The 23,991-nt window shown below is 45.1% G+C and overlaps 2 protein-coding genes across 6 annotated transcripts in view; both read left to right on the top strand.

The window, feature by feature from the left end:
- Positions 1–1,823: 1,823 nt before the first annotated feature.
- LOC310834506 (protein C10) lies at positions 1,824–5,481 on the top strand. Its single transcript, XM_083717978.1, has 3 exons — positions 1,824–2,106; positions 3,470–3,646; positions 5,141–5,481. The coding sequence occupies exons 1-3, from the start codon at positions 2,031–2,033 to the stop codon at positions 5,287–5,289; spliced, it is 402 nt and encodes a 133-aa protein (XP_083574104.1). The 5' UTR covers positions 1,824–2,030; the 3' UTR covers positions 5,290–5,481.
- Positions 5,482–10,031: 4,550 nt separating this feature from the next.
- Positions 10,032–23,991, top strand: part of PTPN6 (protein tyrosine phosphatase non-receptor type 6) — a gene marked incomplete at its 3' end in the record, with an annotated part of 38,483 nt that continues 24,523 nt past the window's right edge. The window contains exons 1-4 of one of the 5 annotated variants that reach the window (XM_083719081.1): positions 10,032–10,199; positions 11,268–11,346; positions 16,831–16,953; positions 19,151–19,345. In XM_083719081.1, coding sequence (XP_083575207.1) covers positions 11,333–11,346; positions 16,831–16,953; positions 19,151–19,345 — 332 coding nt within the window. In that variant the 5' untranslated portion in view covers positions 10,032–10,199; positions 11,268–11,332. Of the gene's footprint in view, positions 10,206–11,267; positions 11,347–15,742; positions 16,065–16,830; positions 16,954–19,150; positions 19,346–23,991 lie in introns of those variants that run through there. The other 4 variants (XM_083719079.1, XM_083719077.1, XM_083719078.1 and 1 more) reach the window with 4 other exon arrangements.

Raw genomic sequence — 23,991 nt, 5'->3', positions numbered from 1 at the left:
TATATATAGGGTGCCTACATTCTGCATGTGCAAATGGCTTTGGATACCTCTTAGGCCCATAAATTACCATAGAGCATATATTCAACAGAAAAAAGAGTGACAGTTTGTTGTTGTTGACAAAGGACAGCTGGACATATAAAGGGCCCCATTACCTTCAGTAGCTTAGGGCCTCATCGAACCTAAATCCGGCCCTACATAAATAATTAACCAATCATTACAAAAAACAGTCATCCATAAAGCGCTATGAACAAAGCAGCAACTTTAAAAAATAATCCTATATGTCACTATTACACCAAAAGAGAAGAAGTCATATTGCAGGATTAACAAATCAATAGGGCATATATGCTCACTGCAGATGGTGACAGCAGCCACAAAATTAAAAAAAACGCCTGTTTCTTGGGAGAAGGTAAAGGTAAAGGTACCCCTGCCCATACGGGCCAGTCTTGACAGACTCTGGGGTTGTGCGCCCATCTCACTCAAGAGGCCAGGGGCCAGCGCTGTTCGGAGACACTTCCGGGTCACGTGGCCAGCGTGACATCGCTGCTCTGGCGAGCCAGAGCTGCACACGGAAACGCCGTTTACCTTCCCGCTGGTAAGCGGTCCCTATTTATCTACTTGCACCCGGAGGTGCTTTCGAACTGCTAGGTTGGCAGGCGCTGGGACCGAGCAGCGGGAGCGCACCCCGCCGCAGGGATTCGAACCTTTCGATCGGCAAGTCCTAGGCGCTGAGGCTTTAACCCACAGCGCCTCCCGTCTCTTGGGAGAAAAGCAATGACAAACCTAGACAGCATCTTAAAAAGCAGAGACATCACCTTGCCAACAAAGGTCCGTATAGTAAAAGCCATGGTTTTCCCAGTAGTGATGTATGGAAGTGAGAGCTGGACCACAAAGAAGGCTGATCGCCATAGAATTTATGCTTTTGAATTCTGGGGCTGGAGGAGACTCTTGAGGGTCCCATGGACTGCAAGAAGATCAAACCGATCCATTCTGAAGGAAATCAGCCAAGAGTGCTCACTGGAAGGACAGATCCTGAAGCTGAGGCTCCAAGACTATGGCCACCTCATGAGAAGAGAAGACTCCCTGGGAAAGACCCTGATGTTGGGAAAGATGGAGGGCACAAGGAGAAGGGGATGACAGAGGACGAGATGGTGGGACAGTGTTCTCGAAGCTACCAGGATGAGTTTGACCAAACTGCGGGAGGCGGTGGAAGACAGGAGTGCCTAGCGTGCTCTGGTCCAGGGGGTCATGAAGAGTCGGACACAACTAAATGACTAAACAACAACAACATATATAGGGTGCCTACATTCTGCATGTGCAAATGGCTTTGGATACCTCTTAGGTCCATAAATTACCATAGAGCATATACTCAACGGAAAAAACAGTGACAATTTGTTGTTGGCAAAGGACAGCTGGACATAAAAAGGGCTCTATTACCTTCAGTAGCTTAGGGCCTCATCAAACCTAAATCCGGCCCTGCATAAATCATACAAAATAATTAACCAATCGTTACAAAAAACAATCATCAATAAAGCGCTATGAACAAAGCAGCAACTAAAAAAAATAAAATCCTATTACAGTACAGCGAAAGAGAAGAAGTCATACTGCAGGATTCACAAATCATTTGGCATTTATTCGAATCTCTGAAACAACGAAACAGCAGCTAAAGGGAACAAGCCAAGCGCTGCTTTGCACCCTCCAAACAATCTGCAGCTCGACTGCCCCTCGTCGGGGAGGTTCCCTTTAGCTTTCAAGTGACGTCATCGCCGGAGCGGGGCGTTTCCAACCCGCTTTGCAGCGCGGAAGTGGGAAGGCGGGTCCACACGTTCCGGGGCGGGGAGGGATGCTTTGCAAAGCAGCTGCTGCTGTGTCTTCCCGGCGGGGCGAAGGAGGAAGACGCGCGGCTGCTCCTCGCGGCGCCTGACCAGGGCGCGCAGCCAGCCAGGAGCGGAGGGAGCCCCGGCGCCGCCGCCCGCTCCGATCTCCCGGGACTCCTCTTCGCCGCCAGCGCCTCGCCTCTCTTCGGCCGCCGCATGTCCAGCCTGCAGCGCCCCGTGGCCGCCTCGGCCCAAGCCCAGCCCGTCTCCCTAACAGCCGAGCAAGCCAAAGGTGAGAGGAGGACCCGCATCGGGGGCGAAATCTACTCCCTTGTAGATGAAATGATGATGATGATTGCTGCTGTTTCCAGCTGTTTTTGGACTACAACTCCCATCATCCCTTGCTAGCAAGACCAATGGTCAGGGATGATGGGAATTGTAGTCCAACAGCAGCTGGAGACCTAAGGTTGGGAAACACTGGTTTAGTGTTTCTTCCGGCAATCTTAATTCCAGTTTGGGATTCATCCAGCCCAGCCTTTCGCACGATGAATTCTGCATATAAGTTAAATAAGCAAGGAGACAATATACAGCCTTGTCATACTCCTTTCCCAATTTTGAACCAATCAGTTGTTCCATATCCAGTTCTACTTGTAGCTTCTTGTCCCACATAGAGATTTCCCAGGAGACAGATGAGGTGACCAGGCACTCTCATTTCTTTAAGAACTTGCCATAGTTTGCTGTGGTCGACACAGTCAAAGGCTTTAGCTTGAACTACAGTATTTGTTGTTGTTGTTGTTTAGTCGCTTAGTCATGTCCGCCTCTTCGTGACCCCCTGGACCAGAGCATGCCAGGCACTCCTGTCTTCCACTGTCTCCCGCAGCTTGGTCAAACTCATGCTGGTAGGGTGAGATTTGATCCTCGTGGATAAAATATTAGCAGGTGGAGGCATGCGCCTGCCTCGGAGGTGCTGATTTCTGCCCAACATTGGGAGGGTCCGCTGCCCCAGTGAGGTCTGCAGCCACAGCAGCAAGGCCCACCGTGGCAAGGCCTGGCCCCTCAAGACTGGGGTGGCACAAACCTGTCCGAACAGACTTTGTGGGCTCTTGAAGACACCTCAGCCCTATAGAGTCAGTGCCTATGGCTTGCGTGTTCCACTTGCTGTGTGTATGGTTTGCAGGTGGTTTTTTTTATATGATTTTTTTGGAGTTTTCCATATTTATCATGTTCACATTTTGTTACATAATTCTATAACCTGATACATTACTCAGGCCGAGCATCGACTTCCTTCCCTCCCTCTTCCTGACTTCCGAACATCTTTAAAAAATTCTTAGCATTTCTATAACCACTTTTTTACCTTCTGTCTTCTTTTAATATTTCACCTCAATATATGCAAATCAGTTCCTTATATTCACATTACAAAACATTTCAATTCAAACCTACAAACGTTTTCAGATGTTTACAGTTTTCTTTCATATAAAATATAAATTTGCTCCAGTCCTTTTGAAACAGTTCATCGCGCTGATTCCGGATTTTCCCCGTCAACTTTGCCAACTCTGTGTATTCCACCGTCTTGACCTGCCATTCTTCCAATGTTGGAAGTTCCTCGCAGGTTTGTGACTGCTTAGTGGCAACAGTCCTTCTGCTTTCTTCCCCAGTGGTTCTGGCTGAAGTGATCAAGGCATTTGGTGCGCCGGAAAATGCCCAGCGCATGGAGGAGGCGAGGGACAACGCCTGCAATGACATGGGAAAGATGCTCCAGTTCCTGCTGCCTGTGGCTACTCAGATCCAGCAGGATGTGATCAAAGCCTATGGGTTCAGCAATGATGGGGAAGGTGAGTTCAAAGTGCTGAAGTGGAGGGGAAGGGGCTAGCCTGACTCACGTTCCTTGCGAGGTGACACAAACGCAAGATGCGTCCCATCATTTTGGACTCACAGCTGTCCATGGAGGCGCAGGTTAATTCTGTGTCCAGGGCAGCTGTCTACCAGCTCCATCTGGTACACAGGCTGAGACCCTACCTGCCCGCAGACTGTCTCACCAGAGTGGTGCATGCTCTGGTTATCTCCCACGTAGACTGCTGCAATGCGCTCTACGTGGGGTTACCTTTGAAGGTGACCCGGAAACTGCAATTAATCCAGAATGCGGCAGCTAGACTGGGGACTGGGAGTGGCCGCCAGGACCACATAACACCGGTCCTGAGAGATCTGCATTGGCTTCCACTACTTTTCTGAGCACAATTCAAAGCACAATTTAAAGCCCTAAACGGCATCTGTCCTATATACCTGAAGGAGCGTCTCCACCCCCATCGTTCAGCCCGGACACTGAGGTCCAGCTCCGAGGGCCTTCAGGCAGTTCCCTCATTGCGAGAAGTGAGGTTACAGGGAACCAGACAGAGGGCCTTCTCAGTAGTGGCGCCCACCCTGTGGAACACCCTCCCTTCAGATGTGAAGGAAATAAGCAGCTATCTTCTTTTTAAAAGACATCTGAAGGCAGCCCTGTTTAGGGAAGTTTTTAATATTTAATGCTGTACTGTTTTTAACACTTGATTGGAAGCTGCCCAGAGAGGCTGGGGAAACTCAGCCGTATGGGCAGGGTATAAATAAATAAAGTATTATTATTATTATTATTATTATTATTATTATTATTATTATTATTATCTGACCATGGACACAGCTAGAAGATTAAGCCTGGGGAAATGGATATCATCAAAGTTTGATTTGCTTAAAAGGGAACTTCATAACATGCAGGATTAGGAGATTTCCCAGATGTTTGTGAGGATTGTGAAGTTTGAATAGAATGCTGGGGTTAAAGAAGATTATAGAATTACCCCTTTTAATTATAGCGTTGTGAATGCATAAAGGCAAGATTAACAAGTTGCACTGGAGGAAATACGATTTAAAAATTGTGATTTACAGTTTATATGGATAGATGAAGGGAGAATAACTCCACCTGAATAACTGGGGAAATGTTATAGTTAAACAAAAGTCTAAGCAGGAATCGAAACCCCAGCAGGTGGAAATTGAGAAAGGATGGGAAATCAGGGAAAGGTATGTTGTTGTGAGAGCAGCAAAGGAGGGAGAGAAAAGAAACATCTGGAAAGGGATGGGAAGTCAACTTTTAAATTTTAATTAATTTGTTAAAATTTTTGAAAATCAATTTAAAAAATGAATTGGCAAAAAAAGGAAGGTGCCCCATTGATTGCTTGGCTGAGTCAAAAGAGGTTTCCTTGCTTGTCATGCAGTGTTGGGGAGCATTGTAATAAAAGCAACAAGAAGTTAGTGTTCTGGTGGATAAATTGGATTTCACTTTATCCTCCTTTTTCCCCTAGGAGTCCTAAAGTTTGCCCGATTGATAAAATCGTACGAGTCTCAGGACCCCGAGATTGCAAGCATGTCTGGGAAGCTAAAATCCATGTTCCTGCCTCCAATGACACTGCCCCCCCATGGGACTGGGGCAGGGGGTGTTGCAGCATCATGAAGCAGGCAACCTCTGCCGCTTTTTCCTGTCTAAATTATGCTGCTGCCCTTGCGGCAGTGTTAACTTGATTCTTGGACATCGTCTTCTTTCCGTTGTCATGAGAGATGCTTTTGACTTCTGTGAGCAGTCCTTGTTTTGCATCATATATTATGTATTTTTTGTGCTCGTGAATAAATTTTGCTTGTTTGTAAATTATCTCCCTGCATATTTTTGACAGTGTCCTGCCCCATGGTGGGAGAAGAGGTTTGGTTAATGTGCTCCATTCCTGTTTTCTCAACACACACATATACAACCTGGAATCCTCATAAATCAGTTGGCTCGGTCCTGAGAAGGAGAATAAGCACATTGTTATCTAGGCTCACTTATTGGGCCACCAAAATTGTTAAAACGATTTCCCACAGTCTGGATAAGTAAAATTTGGTGCACACATAGTTCATCTTCTGAAATTGAGGATATAAAACCTAGTTCTTCAAAGCATGCTGCAAAACTGATTTTGATTTTTTTTTAAAAAAAGGTGAAGAACCCCTGACAGTTAAGTCCAGTCGTGAACGACTTTGGGTTTGCGGTACTCATCTCACTTTACTGGCCGAGGGAGCCGGCGTTTGTCTGCAGACAGTTTTTCCAGGTCACGTGGCCAGCATGACTAAGCCACTTCTGGCAAAACCAGAGCAGCACACGGAAAACACCACTTACCTTCCCGCCGGAGTGGTACCTATTTATCTACTTGCACTTTGACGTGCTTTCGAACTGCTAGGTTGGCAGGAGCTGGGGCTGAACAACGGGAGCTCACCCTGTTGTGGGGATTCGAACCACCGACCTTCTGATCGGCAAGCCCAAGGCTCAGTGGTTTAGACCACAGTGCCACCTGCGTCCCTTGCAAAACTGATTACCAGGCCAAAAAAGGGGAGGGGAATAATGATTTGTTCATGCCTCCCTAGAAATAATTTTACCTCATGAATAATTTTATTTTGAGAGTTCTCCTACCATAGCAATAGTTTGAGGGGATTCCAGCCCCAGCCCCCAGGAGATCAGATTACTCTGTAATACTTTTTACCAAAAGCTGCAGTAGTGCTTCTAAACGTTTGGGACGGCCAAAACCAAAGAGGGTAAGGACTACAAACTCATTGGTTTCCTGATGATGGTGGCAAGAATGATTGTTTGAATTGTTCCTTTCTGGCAGCATTTTGAGGGAACCACTGTTGGGGCCTGGTAGTCTAATGTTCGGGTTTTGGTTTGGCTCAAAAGCTTCACCTGCTCAGGAAAGAAATAAAAAAAGGACAAGTTTTATTCCATATGAGAAGACCTTATTTTGTTTTAAATAGGACAGGAGGAGTTTCACAGGGTCACAGCATGGCATATGTGCTTTTGTGGAATGATGCTGTAGGAAAGAGCATAAGTTTATGAGCAATAGCTTTTCATGTTTTGCATACAACTTTTCCTGTTTACTCATTTTGGTAAGATTTGTTTGCAGTTCTGTAATTCTGAAAATTAACAAAAACTAATTTTAAAGTAAATGAATTCACCGGACATTAGAGGGCAGCATCCCAAACAAAACAGTGCTGGATTGTGGGAGTTGCACGTCACACACACACATAAATCACCCTTGGTGGGAGAAGACAGAGGTTGCCATAGCAGTCAGAAATGTATCATTGCTTCCAGAATGAATCCTGAATATACACACAAGCATATAAAGAGGGATAATAATGATTCAAGAACAAGGAAAAGGTGTTATGACACTTTCCTATGAGGCTGAAATTTAAGGGTGTATGTAACCCAAGGCACCCTGATGATTAGAAATGTATAGAAACAGGACACTTGGCACAGGATATGAAATTTGCCTTGTATCCAAAGGCAGTTCTCAATCATGTCCACCCACACAGTGGGGCAAATCCTGGGCCATGGGAGCTCCATTATCGCTTCACGCACTTGAATCAGCTTACGATAAGGGCAAATTTCCGCTAGCAATCAGGAACATTTATTAATACTTGCAGATTGCAATCTGTATCTGATAATATGCCAACTGCTTACTCACTTCAGATAAGGTTGTGGTTTTTTTTTTAAAAAAAAGATATTGTATGAACTGGAAGATAGTAGTTATGTACAAGAGCAACTTTTGTTTGTTGAGCATTTCTTCCAACGGCACGGCCATTACTTGTTATGCTACATCATACAAAAATAAATCCCCGTAGCACCTTTGGGAGACGGGGACCAGCGTTACCCAGTAACTTCCTGAATGACCAGCGCAACAGAAGGAACAGACAAGTCACATTCTTGAAATATTTGCTATAGTCTGTAGTGATCAATGCTATAGGCAAAGGTAAAGGGACTCCTGACCATTAGGTCCAGTTGTGACTGACTCTGGGGTTGCGGCGCTCATCTCGCTTTATTGGCCAAGGGAGCCGGCGTACAGCTTCCAGGTCATGTGGCCAGCATGACTAAGCCGCTTCTGGCAAACCAGAGCAGCACACAGAAACGCCATTTACCTTCCTGCCAGAGTGGTACCTATTTATCTACTTGCAATTTGATGTGCTTTCGAACTGCTAGGTTGGCAGGAGCTGGGACTGAGCAACAGGAGCTCACCCCATCGTGGGGATTCGAACCTCCGACCTTCTGACTGGCCAGTCCTAGGCTCTGTGGTTTAACCCATAGCGCCACCCGCGGCCCTGACGCTCAATGCTATATAATGACATAAATCAAAGTTTGTAAGATATGAAGGAACAAGAAATATTGTCTCCATTCAAGGCGGCTCCTTTGGGTGCCCTGCTTTCTGAAGAGCAGAATCCTTTGTACGGGGGGAAATGCAGTACTATACGGAAATCAAATCCTCCATTACACAGACAGGGAAGATGTGGGTGACCATGCGCTTCGTAATTCTAACATAAAGGATGCTAAAATGGCTCCTTTTGTCATTGGTTGTTGCTTATGAGTGGCTCTGCACTTCGCCTTGGAATAGCTCCAAACAGGATTTACGGTAATGCTCACGGAGGTAATGAAACCTATTATGTGTGTCTGACGGCCAAATTACACATGAGGTGAGAGATCCAGTCACAGAGCTGGACATCTTTCAAATTCATGAAAAACAATTCTCTTCCCTTTCTAAAATCTGGGCAAAAAAACAGGGAAAGGGTTTAACCCAGGGGTCAGCAAAGTTTTTCACTGCCCCTCAGACCTTGTCGGCTGGACTATATTTTGAGGTGGGGAAAATGAACGAATTCCTATGCCCCACAAATAACCCAGAGATGCATTTTAAATAAAAGGACACATTCTACTCATGTAAAAACACGCTGATTTCCGGACCGTCCACAGGCTGGATTTAGAAGGCGATTGGGCCTGATCCAGCCCCCGGGCCTTGGTTTGCCTACCCATGGGTTAACCCTTACTTTCTTCACTGTTTCTCTGACTTAAGTCCCGTCCCGTCCCCCCCACCCCCGCTTGCCTTAGAGTTGACATTGGGCATGAAGAGGATAAGGGCAAGGGGCTACTTGTTCGTCTCTACCCCCTGCAGTTAATAGTAGCTTTGAGGGTTGTTGTTTAGTTGTGTCCGACTCCTCGTGACCCCCTGGACCAGGCACTCCTGTCTTCCACTGCCTCCCGCAGTTTGGTCAAACTCATGCTGGTAGCTTCGAGAACACTGTCCAACCATCTTGTCCTCTGTCGTCCCCTTCTCCTTGTGCCCTCCATCTTTCCCAACATCAGGGTCTTTTCCAGGAAGTCTTCTTTTCTCATGAGGTGGACAAAGTATTGGAGTCTCAGCTTCAGGATCTGCCCTTCCCGTGAGCACTCAGGGCTGATTTCCTTCAGAATGGAGAGGTTGGATCTTCTTGCAGTCCATGGGTCTCTCAAGAGTCTCCTCCAGCACCACAATTCAAAAGCATCAATTCTTCAGTGATCAGCCTTCTTTACGGTCCAGCTCTCACTTCCATATATCACTACTGGGAAAACCAGAGCTTTAACTATACGGACCTTTGAGGGAGAGGTACTTAAATCCATAAAGTTCAAGGGGAAGTGTCCAAACTGGATGTCCCTAGAAGCAGATGTGGAAGATTATGGGAGACCTTATCGCTGTCATTTGCATCTTGGTCCTGAGCTGTACCATTTCAGTTTCACTCTACAAGTGGGGGCTTCCATAAGGGAATGCTTCTCCATCACAATTTAAACAAAAATATCCCCGCATCTAGAAAGCTACCCATCAAGGAGAAGCGCTCCAGCCTAACTTTCTTTTGAACATGCTTAGTTACCTTTGCACAAGGAAGTTGTCCATGTATGTTCAGTGTTCCATTGCAGGGCGTCCGAAATAGCACAAACCAGATTCCAGTTTGCCACTTTGGCGACAATGGAATCCCAATAAACCCTTTTTTGAAAAACAATCTCTAGGCCTCTTAGGCACCCTTTGATAGTGCTTGTGTACAGAAGCTTTGCCAGAGGATCGATATTCAAACTGGCGAAGGAGAAGGCGGCTTGCGTGAGAAAAGAGCACATTTGTATAAACCACCAACAGCGGCCCCTGAGTTTTGAAAAAGCGGCAGACATCTGTGCTGAGGCTAAAACAGAAAGCTGCATGGAAAAAAAAAAGATGAGTGGCATTTGACAGAGGTATCTGGCTCAGAGATGAACCTGTTTTGGCTTTCGGTGTCTCTGTTGCAAATTGCTTGCAGGTCCACCCAGTCAGGGCCTCTGCAGAAGGTGGATGGGGTGGAGCAAACAGGCAGTCCCTCCTCTAGTTACCTGCTCAGGTTCAGCCTCTCCCCCCCTTACACACTCCCTTGTGTATTTATTAACTATAGCTCAGGGAGACACTCACCAGGGGAAAGAATGGAGCCTTTTGTGCTTAGAACGGCCATCTGAACTGGGGCTTCCTTCTGCTTCGGCTATATCCATGTTACTAAGGAAGAGGCTTCTTGCCCGGGCAGGTAAACGTGAGTTCTGGGCCTTTTCTGTTTGGATTTAATGTGGTTGCCCCAGGGAAAGTTTGCTTTCCTCTGGGCCTCCAGCTTTGGTCCCAGTAGCTGCAGCAAAAATTAGGAGCATATATTGTTCTTTCTTAAAGCAGATACTGGTAATGTCAGAACACACACATTGGATTTTTTACACATCTGGTGGCAACACAGTGTTCTACGAATCTGTTTGGGAAGATGTCTCAGTGTGATTGAGAGTTGGGATGTAGCGACTTTTACACTCCCCCACCCCGTAGCTTCTCGGACTGGTTAAAGAAACTGCAAAAAGGAAGAACGGTAAAATTGGTGTGGTTAGATTGTGAGGGGGTGTTTAAATGGTTGTAACAAAAAACAGAAGCTTCAGATGAAGAATGAATTATCTGGACTGTGACAGTAATGTGCATATAAATTAGTTCTACTGAGAGATACAGCCAGCTCTTGAATTCTTAGAAAACAAGAGAATTTTTTTAAAAATAATCTACACATAGATAAGTCTCAGGAAAATGCACACTTGTTGTTAAAACTGTAATGTAGCCAGCATGCCAAAGAGTACGTGAACAGAGCATTTGCATTGTAAACAAATTTTCTACATATTTTTGCTATTTAGATTTTTTGTTATTTTCTCATGTTACACATTGTCAAAGAGCAGTGAAACAGACAAAACAGTCCCCTGCCCTCCCCAGGAGAAGTGAAAAAAGACCGCTGTGAGGCGAACACCCCTTGGAACAACACAATTTATATACTTTTGTTATTCCTTTCTTAATATTTAAAAGTCTTCTACCTTGTCTTTCCTCATGTAGTTTAAGATGGCAAAAAAATAAAATAAATAAGATGGTAACACTTAATCGGGGAGTAAGTTCCATTGAACTCAAGGGGTCTTACTTCAGAGTAGATATGCACAGCGATTGTACAATATTAGTTTCCTATATATTTTTTTAAAATTACTGGAGGCTGATTTCTGTATTATTGATGTTATGTGAGCCGCCTTTGTGCTCACTGAATATTATATATATTGTTTCTAGGTATTGTCTCCTTTCTTTCCAGAAGGACTGTAGGCCGTGGTTCCTTGTTTTCTCAAGCTTTCTTCGTGGGGGACCTCTGAGGTCCCGATGCCATCCTGCAGGTATGTCTCTCTCCCTTCAGGGATTCGAAACTTTTGCCTAGCAGAGTTGGGGAACCTAATTGATCACTGAAGAATTATACGTGTGAAGGAAAACAAAAACTGCCTGTAAGGAAACTGAATCTGGAAGTTTAGTTAACCTTCTGGATTATGGGCACCATAAGCTTTGATGTTGGGGGGCTATGCTGACCACACGTTTTAGCAGAACAGAAAGGCAGTCTTTCAATATGCAACTCTACATGCTTATTTCCAGTTAGATAATTTATGACACATAACCATCAAAGTGGGCAATGATGCCTTTAGGATAGGGTTTATTGCTTTTGTTTTTCGGTTGGTGGGTGTTTTCACTCTTAAAACCCGAATCGACTCTGGGCAGATGCAATCGCTGTGCATTCAGTACATATCTACTGACTAGCACCATCGTACTTTGGAAGTCGAACAGAATCCGTTCTGGAAGTCCTTTCGACTTTCAAAACGTTTGGAAACCAACACGCAGCTTCTGATTGGCTGCAGGAAGCTGCGGAAGTCCCATCGGATGTTCGGCTTCCAAAAATAGTTCGCAAACTGGAACAGTCACTTCCGGGTTTGCAGCGTTCAAGAGCCGAAACATTCGAGAACTAAGCTGTTTGACAATCAAGGTACAAGTGTACAGTACTTACTTTTAGGATTCAATAGGATAGAATTCAAAGCACCACAGCTCAATGTTCAATGATTTGCATAATCCATACCCTCCAACATTTCTCCAATGAAAATAGGGACGTCCTATTCCATAAGAATAATAATGTTATAATTTATACCCCACCGATCTGACAGGGTTGCCCCAGTCACTCTAGGAGGTTTCCAACATATATAAAAGCATAATAAAATATTAAACGTTTAAAAACTTCCCTAAACAGGACTTCCTTCAGATGTCTTCTCATGGTTGTATAGTTACTTATACCCTCCAATGAAAATAGGGATGTCCGACCATATCCTCCAACATTTCTCCAATGAAAATAGGGATGTCCTAAGGAAAAACAGGACGTTTCAGGAAAATGAGGACACTTGGAGGGTCTGCATAATCCCATCCGGCTCCACATTTATTTTCAATTACGTCAGTTTCTTTCTGCTTGCCTTGAAATGCTATAGCATTTCATCAAACGTCAGTTTGTTGTGATGGGAACGGAGATGCCTTGTGGATGGATTTCCCCTTATCTCCTTTTCTGTCTAAACTCTGTTGAATGGAAAATACAGCTAGTGGATCTGGACATGGGATTGGTGGCAGTTTAAATTATTGTAAGGGTAGTGATAAGGCACCTGAAACCAATATCCGAACGGTCTACTATCTATTAGGGATCTCCAGCCTTTTTGAACCAGTGGGCATATTTCGCATTTTGTGAGTGCCAGTCACAAAATGGCTGCCATGATGGGCTTGGCATAACACAAAACTATTTTTACAGGGTTGCCATATTTCAGAGAGTGAAAATCTGGACACAGAAGCTTGTTTTGAGGAGGAGGGGGGTCAAAGTTGTTGAGCTTTGTAAACAATTTGAAGTTTCTCACTCTTTTTTTTAGGAAATTCACTAAATAAATAAATAGATTTTCTGGAAATTCACCGCCAGGTGCTTGAGGGGTGCCCCCCCCCGGTGTGGGGTATAAATATAACAACAACAATTTATTACTATTACTACTGAAGAAGGTCACAGTACAATTTTAGCAAAACGACAGCAACGTGACCTCCAACATTTCTGATGAAAAAAGGACATCCTATTCAATAATAATAATAATAATAATAATAATAATAATAATAATAATAATAATACCTCGTCCACCTGACTGGGTTGCCCCAACATATATAAAAACAAAATAAAACATTAAACATTAAAAAATGTCCCTATAGAGGGCTGCCTTCAGATGTCTTCTAAAGGTTGTATAGTTACTTATCTCCTTGGCTCAGGAGTCACATAACTTCATACCCTCCCCAACATTTCTCCAATGAAAATAGGAACGTCCTAAGGAAAAGTCGGACTTTCTGGGATCGAATCAGAAACCGGATGGCTGTCTCTGGAAAATAGTGACACTTGGAGGGTGTGCAGCACTTCCACCTTAAAGAGTAACAATTTTTAATGGCATAAGTTTTCTTGGGCTAGAGTCTTCTTCATCAGAAACAACATTCTCACTAATCTATGAAGCCTATGCAATGAGAGGTTGTTGCTGCTGTTATAACTAAGCCGTATATAAAGGTAAAGGTACCCCTGCCCGTACGGGCCAGTCTTAACAGGCTCTAGGGTTGTGCGCTCATCTCACTCTATAGGCCGGGAGCCAGCGCTGTCCGCAGACACTTCCGGGTCACGTGGCCAGCGTGACAAGCTGCATCTGGCAAGCCAGCGCAGCACACGGAAATGCCGTTTACCTTCCCGCTAGTAAGCGGTCCCTATTTATCTACTTGCACCCGGGGGTGCTTTCGAACTGCTAGGTTGGCAGGCGCTGGGACCGAGCAACGGGAGCGCACCCCGCCTTGGGGATTCGAACCGCCGACCTGACGATCAGCATGTCCTAGGCCAGGCTGAGGTTTTACCCACAGCGCCCCCCGCGTCCCATGAAATAAATATAAATACATAATTTCCAGAAAGAACGTCTCCTCTCTGCCTGCCACACACAATAGCAGCTAACAGGACTAGGATAGCGTAAGGTCTTCTTCGTGTGGGTCTGCAGAGAAACAGAGCCCATTTGTAGTCTCCACGGTGCTTTGACCTAATTTATCTATTTTCCTTGCTCTCTTGTTCTGTGTTCCTCCTCTATATAACAAAAAGTGTGTTCACTTAGAAGAAGAAAGTGGTGATGATTTTGAGCTTCTGGTGCAACCCATCTTAGATGTGGTCAAGATCCAGTCTGAGTACCTCAATTCAGTCGCTGAAGACCAGTGCTTTATTAAATCTTTCTGTGGGAATGAAGGCTTGCTACGTTTTTTGGTCCTGGAAACCCTATCTAAAGGTTACAGCAATGTTTATACACTAAATAGAGCCCTTGGCTCTCAGTCTGATTAACTGAAACAGCGTTCTTTTCATCTATTTACCATTGCCATTTTCAGGCCACCTTGGCTGAGCTCTTGAAAATATACCATCCCTTAAAGTAAGGACTGTGCAGGCATCACTCTAAATGTTCAGTGTAGACCAGCAAAGAGTTATAGCAAGGCAATGCAGCTTTGCAAGACAGCATCTCTTCGGAAAGAAGTTCTTGCAACAGAATCACAAGGCCAAGGCGATTGCACAATCCACCTGAGCGGTTGCATGGGGCAGTAAATATTTAAAGGTCAAACACACGTAGCTGTTCTGACCTGTTAGAACAGAATTCACAGAGGTGGGCTGTTTGTTTGTTTTTTGCTTTCTTTCTAAAGTGTTCCTTTATTATGGCCAACCAATATCCACATCAAATCTGCTGGCTGGGACTGGTGGAAGTTTGTAGTCTCTGGAAGTCAAGTCTGCAAAAAAATATGGTCCAGAATTACAAGGTTTAGCCCTGAGATCTTGTGTCTTATATATTGTATTTTTTTAATTAATTAAAAAAATGCTTATTTAGTTTTCAAAAGTTTTTATTTACCATCAACACTACCTTTAATTTATGCAATGTATTCCCACCCCCTTTAATATTTTATCTTCTAACACTCCATATATCCATCCTAAATTATTAGCCTTAATGCTGCTCATATTTCAAATCCTGCTCATGTTTTCGTGCAACTGTGATAGCTCTTTAGATGTTCTACAAAAGGACTCCAATCCTCAGATAATGTTTTGTCATTTTGATCTCTTAATTTTTGCTCTGAGCTTTGCCAGTTCCACAGACTCCATCTTCCTCCTTTCATATTGTAATTTTATGTTGTGAACGGCCCTGAGATCTACGGATGAAGGACATGCTGCAAATTTAATAAATAATAAAATAAAGAAACAATAATTCCCCCAATAGTAACTTACCACACTGTATGCATATAGCCACTTGATAGGCTCGTTCCCTATATCATCTTGCAAGGCTGTGAGAAAAATCTTACCACACTTCTCCGTCTGATCACAAATCTAGGGAAGTAGCCAGAGAGTGGCAAAATTCTCCTTGCCTCTGGACTGAATAGTAGAGGCAACCAGCTTACTAAATTGTTACATGAGCATGCTATGGAATGCTGCGCCTTGACAAACAGTCCTTTGTATCCATCCCGCATCCCGTACCTTTCTTGGGTACCGCTGTTTTTGTATCATCCCTGCATTTGTTGCCAGTGTGCGTTCCCCACAGGTGTCAGTTACGCGTGCTGTCTTGCCCTTGCAGCCTCCCTCCCCATGAAAAAACCCCCAGAAATACTGGTGCAGGGGGGAGGAGGGAACGGAAGGAGAGGGACCCAAAAGGAGAAGCAGAAGTGTATGCAGAGCAGCTTGCATGTATAGGGGCGATAAGTTAGATATGCTTCCTGTTCCTGTAATAGTGAACGCCAGCTCTGAACTGTGCACTTGCCTCGGTTGGGTCTGTCTGCCCCTACCCACCAACCCAAATAGACATTGGACACCATGGAAGCCAGGAGGCCGAGGAAACGTGTGCTGTAGGTGGACAGAGGCAGCGAAGGAACATTTAAAGTTAGCGAGCCTCACCAAGTCGATGCTGACTCCTCCTCTATCGACATCTTAAAGCGAGTCCCTCCAGTTGTTGCTATTATTTTGCTGTTCTTTCGGTTCTGCCTGTTGCCTGCTGACGATAATGAGGTAAGAAAAGAGCTGGGAATGGAAATGGAAGGCCAACCCCTTCTTTATCCCGGACTTCGAAAGTTCCTGCCCCGGGACTACAGCTAGGATGTTGTATGATGCGTGAGTGGAAGTGGAAGGAGGCCGTTCTGTTAGTTGTGTAGAGCTTTATGGATTTGGTGGCTGGGACTGAGAGAGAGCCTAGAGCTCTCAATGGCTGGCATTTTGCTCCCTCAGGAAAGTTGCCTACATAGGGGTCATCCAGACTTTTGTGTCACATTTCTAGGTACAGTTCCACACTTTAAAGCACCGTGTCTGAGCGCTTTTTTTTGCCCAGGTGCTTTCCCCACAAAAAAACCCCATTATTTACCACTGGATCGGAGCAAATGCCAATCTGTGGGAAGCCCAGATTGCTGTTTGTTCCAATTCAGCATTAAAGAACGGATTTTCCTGGGGAAAGAACCTGGGTCTAGAGAGCACTTAGGGTGAAAGGAAAGTATGGATGTGCTGTTGATGAAGGACAGCTGAATGTGTGACATGAACGCCTTGAAAAGCTCACTGGTTGATGTTGCCTTTGAACATGTATGTGCGAACGAGGGTTTTGCTGGAACTAAGAGGATTCTGGGAGAAGAATGTCTGCCTTCTGGCCCTTCTTGAGATGTAGTAGTCTTGAGGAACCCTCCTCATGATGACTGAGTTGGGCAAGCTGGATCCTCCCTCCATTTCTCCTAGTTTATTATTATATCCTCATTTTCCTACTTTCTCTCTCTGCCCCCTCGTAATCCAGGTGGTTCCACCGTGACCTGAGTGGCATCGATGCTGAGGTCTTACTCAAAGCACGAGGCGTTCATGGAAGTTTTTTGGCTCGCCCCAGCCGGAAGAACAAGGGGGATTTTTCCCTTTCTGTCAGGTAATCGTCCAAGCACCATTCTCCTTCCCTTCCACGGACCTCTCCAGGGGACTGTCTGTCCATTCGCCTGGACCCACCTCACATGAATAGTTCAGCCCCACAAACACACAGAGGGTTTCCCTCTGCAATTGATGGGGGTAACAGCCACTTGTGCCTATCCTCATAGTTAATTTTTAAAGTGGTATCCATAAAACTCTGAGGTAAACTGAAACAGGAGTTTCAAGAGTTAGTCTGGGTGGGAGAGCGGGGACTGAAGCAAAGATGGGTTGAATGGTTAAAGAGAGACATGGGACCACAGGGGCTTGTTGCCTTCTCCTTATGCCTGGACAGCACAGTTGGCCAGAGCGTGGTGCTGATAACGCCAAGGTTGCAGGTTCGATCCCTGAATGGGACAGCTGCAATTGCAGGAGGTTGGACTACATGATCCAACTCATATGATTCCCAGGAGCTGGGAGTGAATTTTTCTGGGTCAGAGCAAGTAAAGTATAGCCCTTTTTTTGCAGGGGATGGGGGGATATGGGAGAGTTTTTGGTAAGCTCAGGGTGGAGGCCAGTGGAAAAACAAAACAGTGGTACCTCGGGTTACAGACGCTTCAGGTTACAGACTCCGCTAACCCAGAAGTAGTACCTCGGGTTAAGAACTTTGCTTCAGGATAAGAACAGAAATCGCGTGGCGCAGCAGGAGGCCCCATTAGCTAAAGTGGTGCTTCAGGTTAAGAACAGTTTCAGGTTAAGAACGGACCTCCAGAACGAATTAAGTTCTTAAACGGAGGTACCACTGTATGTTAAAGCTAAGGTGGAGGGGAATGGGTCAAGAAGAAGAAAAATAGCTGTTTCTCTTTCCCTAACCTACTTTTCTGGCAACTAGATCCCCATTCCACCCCTAAACAATGGCCAGGCCAGATTTAGTTAGGCCAAGTAAGCCTAGGTTATAAACTTACTTCTCCCTCGGTTGCCAACCAATTGCTCAAGTTGACAGCATCTGGAAAGCTGCCAGAAACTAGAGTTGGAAGATCCTGTTCTGCCATTAGGCTGAGGGTGCAGACACTCCCTTAAGGCTGTGGACTTACTTCACCAGCTTCGTGGTCGTTCTAGACAGATGCTGGGGCAGATGCTGTCTGCTTAGTTCTTCTCCATCTCAGGGATGTGAAAATCCAACTGCTTGAGACATTTCACTAGAACCACAGACTCACGGCCAGAAAGCTCCTCCTGATGTTTCGTGTCTGTCGTGGATCCACCTTCCATGGGTGCTTTAGTTGAGATTCCGGCATTGCAGGGGGCTAGACTAGATGACCCTCAAGGTCCCTTCCAACTCTACAATTCTATGATCATACTGAAATTTCTTACCTGAACTAGTCTTTTATCTTCATACAGAAATTCCTCAGAACCCCCAGATTTGCTTTGTATGCCGTTTCAAATAAAAACACCTTTGGTAACTTTTCGATGTCCCATAAAATTCTCTGGTTTGCTTCAGAAGGAAAGAAAGCTCTCACTGTTTATTATCTGGAAGATACCTCAAGTGTGCACATGCGTAATGGGAGCCATATCTTTTGGATAGCATCTTTTCCGTTTCCCTGCCACAAATTATTATCTGGTACAGTGGTACCTCGGGTTACATACGCTTCAGGTTACAGACTCCGCCAACCCAGAAATAGTACCTCAGGTTAAGAACTTTGCTTCAGGATGAGAACAGAAATTGTGCGGCGGCAGCGAGAGGCCCCATTAGCTAAAGTGGTGCTTCAGGTTAAGAACAGTTTCAGGTTAAGAATGGACCTCTGGAACAAATTAAGTACTTAACCCGGGGTACCACTGTACTCCACTATGAGACTGTGTACACATAATACCTTTAAAGTATCTTCAACCCCCCAGCCTATGAATCCTGGGAATTGTTGTTTGTACAGGTGTTGGGAATTGTAGCAACATTGCGGGAAAGCTACAGTTCCCAAGATTCCTTGTTTGTGTGATGTGCTTTAAAGATAATAGTGTGTCCGCAGCCTAAATGAAAGGCTGAACTTATTTTACTTGTCTGGGGCCGAGTGCTGGCATTTAAAACGTATGCTGAGCTTAAACCCTTCTGATGACAACACACCCCAGTTAACCCATGAAAGCAGCTTAATCCTGCCTTCCTTCACTCCCCTCCACAATTTCTAGCACCTCCAACTTTTCATGACCAGGTACTTTTCTGCCTCTCCTTCCAGGATTGGTGACCAGGTAACCCACATCCGTATCCAGAATACGGGGGACTTTTATGACCTCTATGGAGGAGAGAAGTTTGCCACTTTGTCAGAACTGGTTGAATATTACACACAGCAGCAGGGATCCCTGCAAGATAAGGATGGGACCATCATAGACCTGAGGTATCCCCTGAACTGCTCTGATCCAACAACAGAAAGGTAAGGAGAAAGCAGGCCCGTTTATGCCTGTAACTGAGCACCACCTCTGCTCTATCCTGGGTGGATTATTTATCTTCCCCCATCTCAATATTTCCCCCTTTAAAAAAACTCTTCGGTCCTTCGTATACTAAGAGATCCGCCCCACCCCGGATCCGTAGAGGCTGTAGATCTCACACAATCTGCCTTTCGCCTTGTGAAAGTTTCAATATCGGCCCAGCTTATTTTTAGAAACTGGATTTCCTCTGATTTCACTATTTTTGGCACGCATGAAAACTGCGGTGTAGGTGAGATGCAGAGATCTTGCATTAAATACACAGCAGAAGTCTATCTGACGAAGCAAAATACCCTTTTTGGCTTCTCTCTCTGACACACACAGAGTTTCTCTTATCAAATCAGATGGGCTTTTGGAAATCCACTCTGCTTGATATTGCGGGGTTGGAGTGCAGGATAGGTTTGTGCTCCCACTCCCGCTTCATCAATGGTGTCACCTTACAGGAAATATGTACCGTTTTGTCCTCACTTCAGTTTGTGTGGGGTTTTTTTTGCATCCAAAACTCAGCAGTTGGTCAGGGAACCTACTGCTTCCTCCCTTGCGGTTGGAAAGTTCTGCCCTCTAGGCACTTATGAAAGCTTTTCAGCTCTCTTCTCCCTCCACCCCCACCCCAAGATTTTCCATCATGTGGCTTCCTCCTTAGTGAGGGCTGTGAAGCTTAACTCTTTCCTCCCTGAAGAGGAGGGAGCCCACTCAAAAACTGCAGGTCTGGGTCACTTTTAAAGCTTTGAGAACAGCAGCTCCACAGGTGGGGGCTTTTCATATATAAAAGTTTCTAAAATAAAGTCCGAAGGAACTGCAAAATTTACCCAAGAAGCACCTTGTTTATTTTCCTCTTGAGTTTTATGCCCTGCCTTTCGGTGAGATTCATTTGACTTTAACTGAAACCAGGCATGCAAAACTTTGGAGTCCAGTGTAACCTTGGCAGTCAGCCAGGCGCCTTTGGACCTGTGAGCAACTGCTCAACTTTCGCAGTCCAAGTCAGGCAGCAGAAACAGGACATCTATCTAGCTTTTGCTCTAGGTGGGTCGCAATCGTTGGCATCTGTCTGTCGCGAGAGACAATGGAGTGTGCGGGGTGTGGGTGGGTGTGAAGTCAAACTGCTGCATTAGCACTACCAAATTGACCTCTCAGGGGCACAAGCCTGGGCAGTGGGTCTGGAGGTTCTGGTCTGCCCAAATGGCAAGACTCCCCTCTCTGCCTCCCAAACGAAAGCAGAGCAATACATTTGGCACCAGTTTGGCTGCAGGAGTTGCAGGAAGGAGGCGTACAAGGTGCCACCCAACTGTCTTAGGGATGCCACTCTGGAATTGTGTAGGATTTTCTCCTTAGCTTTTTCTTTTCCAACTATATCCCACAAGTGTCACATTTAAATGCTTTCAGCTTAAATTAGTTACTAGATTACAGGATTGCCTGTTTATTCTTGGTTATAGGAGCTAGCTGTCCTTGTTAGCATCAGCATAGAGGGTCCCACTGTTGTAAACAAAAATTGCCCTTTTCCCTTATGGGGTACCCAAGAGCCCATATAGAGTCCTTACATAGCTTCCCTATTGGTAGGAGAGAATAATAGAGGCCAACCAGAGAATATTGAGAAGCAAAGCAGCTAGTAAGCTTGATCTTTATTGATCTGTTGCAACAGGGTGCTCCCCTCACCCGCAGGAGAGGAAGAGGAACCCCGTAAAATGGTGCACAAGGCCCCCCTACGATACTTTGGGCCCATTGTCATGGGTCTTGAGGGTAGGATGCAAACAGCACAGGCCTTATCTAATCTCATGGCCCTTCTAACGGTTTGAGACACACAAAAAGCTTAACTGCTGGGCTGCAGAGCAGTAATTTATCCCTGTCCCGCCTCATATCTGCCCATGTTTATCTTCTGATCCGTGTGCTTGTTGGGCTAGCAGAAGCAAATACGCCGTCACTGTGGATGCCTCTTATTTGCTAGTGTATTTGCTGCGTTACATCTATCTTAGAATCACAGAATTGTAGAGTGGGAATCTCAACCTCCGGTTATAGGGCAGTATATAAATTCAATAAAATAACTACTACTAATACTACTAAAGCATCCGTGGCAGGCTGCCATCTTGTTTTCTTTCCTAATGGAATAAACAGAAAGAGTCCATAATTACACCCCACAGAACTTGATTTGTGTCAGGTCAACAGTATCCTTAAAAACACACAAACCACCACCACCACAACTAATGACGACAACCAACCCATATACCACACACCACACCACACATTTGCCCTGCATTGTTTCTTCACCTTTGCAGAGAGATAGAGGCTCTGGGCACCCTTCCTTGACATTCGGCTAAAATAATCTAAGCTCCTTATGCCTGAACACCATGCAGAAATAATAATAATAAAAGGATTGGTTAACCACTCTGCTCTGTGGCCTAGAGAGCCTCACTCACAATCATTGTTCAACTTGGACTGTAAAAGATGTATAGTCAGGGTTTTATGCTATAATTTCAAAACAAGTTGAGGCTCTCTGGGTCAGTTAAAGAATGCTTAATTGATTTGTGTATTTTCAGTGATTAATTAATCAATTACATTTATATTTGAAAATTACCAGAATATTAGGAAGGCCCCTTTTTAAGAGAGTGAAGGAAATGTAAGAAAACCTAAAGTTTAACTTAACAAGGGGAAACCCCGACCCCTCTTAGAAGTTAAAAAGGGCGGCCATCTTTAAACATGCTATTTTTCATTTCCTGTCACAACAACGTACCAAAACTAAAGTAGACTTAAAAAGCAAGTGTAGCTTTAACTCCTCCGATTGATCAACAGACATATTAGTTCATTATTCTATTGACTGAAGCTTGGTGTCCTAGCAAAAAGGTATGCTAAAGTTCAGATAAACGTTCAGTCTTTTCAGTCAGGCAAAATGAGACTGAGATGAAAACAAGTGTGACAAATTGTCATTGTAAGCTTTTCCAGCCGAGGAGCAAAATGTCAGGATTTTGGCCCCAAACGCAAGAAGACATCTTGTTGTTGTTGTTTAGTCGTTTAGTCGTGTCCGACTCTTTGTGACCCCCTGGACCAGAGCACACCAGGCACTTCTGTCTTCCACTGGATAATAGCAAGTCTGGCCAGGCCCCTGTTTGGAAGTCATGCATCCTTTCACCCATACAAGTTGTCTCTGGTCCAGGGGGGTTGGCAAGACCACCAGAGTCTTGCCACTGTGAACTCCACTGGCCACAAGGATTGAAGGTTTTCCATGCCCTTTTATTCCCTTGCAATCCTCTGTTTTTGTTTTTGTTTTAAATATAGCTTCTGCCGTCAATAATGCCTTCATCAGATAGTGTAGCATTTTTAGCGTATTTTCAAAACTGTTTTAAAAACTGTGCTATTTTTTTAAAAAATGAAAGAAAACAAAGTTTCCATAGTAGATGGAGAACAGCAGGCTAGTGCTATGGAAGATTCTGGAAAGTACTAACTTCCATACAAAGAACTTGAAAAGCAGTGCTCTCTCATCAGGGACAGACATTCTATTGGTTCTTTACGTTATATATAGGAACACAATATTGGAAATTAGCTGGTAGAGAGAGAGAGAGAGAGAGAGAGAGAGAGAGAGAGAGAGAGAAAGAGATCCACAATCTTATCTCTCAAACAAAGGTGCAGAGCAGTGGCTGCAACTTCTGGTTCAAGTCTAACTTCTGTGATGAGCTCCCCAAGAAGCCACTCACCACAAGATACAGGTGGTGATTAGGATGATAATGACCTACCTTACAGGGTAGTTGTTAAACTTATTGTGATCATGTCCCCGAAGTTTTTGAATGCCCCAAAGTGCTATGTAAATGCTGAGATGATTTGTTAATGGTTTATTTCAATCACTAATTACAGAAATGAAATGAATTTATGGGTCAACACATTTTACGATTTTAGGTATGCCTAATATGCTTACACTTACAGCACAAAATATATACTGGGTTGCTATGGCACAACTACGTTTTCAAGCATGTGTCATATAAGTACGTGCGTCATGCAGTTTCGTTCCAAATCTGGGTCATTGGGTGTGAAATAATTTTTGTAGAGAAAAGCGGTCTCTGGTCCAGACTGTATAATGCATGTGCTACTAGCAAGCACATGGCTGAATGGCTTTTCATGGGCTGCCTCCCACTGAAGCCCAGTGGTGTAGCATGCATTACCAGCACCCGGGGCAAGGCAAGGATCACGCTCCCTAACCTCCTTGCGGGTGTCATGGAGGAGGAGGCAATAGGCGAACTTCGCCAGTTGCCCTCTCAGCTTAGCTTGCTCCTGGCGGGAGCAGCGGCTGGACTGGAGCTCCTTGGCAGGCTTAGCAATGTCCCAGCAGAACCGGAGCACAGTTGCAGCAGGCCTAGGAGGAGAGCAGGCCGGGGTGCCAAGGGCAGCCCTTCCCCAGCTACCTCTCCTAAGCCGCACTGCACAAGGACCAATGGGTCTTGGGCGAGCGGATGGCTCTCCTCTCTGCGCTGCCTCCTTGGGGTGCCGCCTTGCCCAAGAACACATGCCAGGGAAGGACTGGCACAGGCCAGGAAAAGTCTGAGCTCTGGCTGGGGGTGGTTCTGCCCAGCAGCGTAGCGTGGGTTGTCAGCACCCGGGGCAAGGCAAGTAA

This window comes from Podarcis gaigeae (assembly GCF_964106915.1).
Source record: "Podarcis gaigeae genome assembly, chromosome: 17".
In the NCBI taxonomy this organism is placed as follows: Eukaryota; Metazoa; Chordata; class Lepidosauria; order Squamata; family Lacertidae; genus Podarcis; species Podarcis gaigeae.
The sequence above is the reverse complement of the archived record's forward strand: the minus strand, read 5'-3'. Positions and strand labels throughout refer to the sequence as shown.

Coding starts and splice junctions, on each gene's coding strand:
- LOC310834506 (XM_083717978.1), top strand. CDS start 2,031: ATGTCCAGCCTGCAGCGCCCCGTGGCCGCCTCGGCCCAAGCCCAGCCC. Junction 2,107..3,469: donor AACAGCCGAGCAAGCCAAAG/GTGAGAGGAGGA, acceptor TTTCTTCCCCAG/TGGTTCTGGCTGAAGTGATC. Junction 3,647..5,140: donor GTTCAGCAATGATGGGGAAG/GTGAGTTCAAAG, acceptor TTTTTCCCCTAG/GAGTCCTAAAGTTTGCCCGA.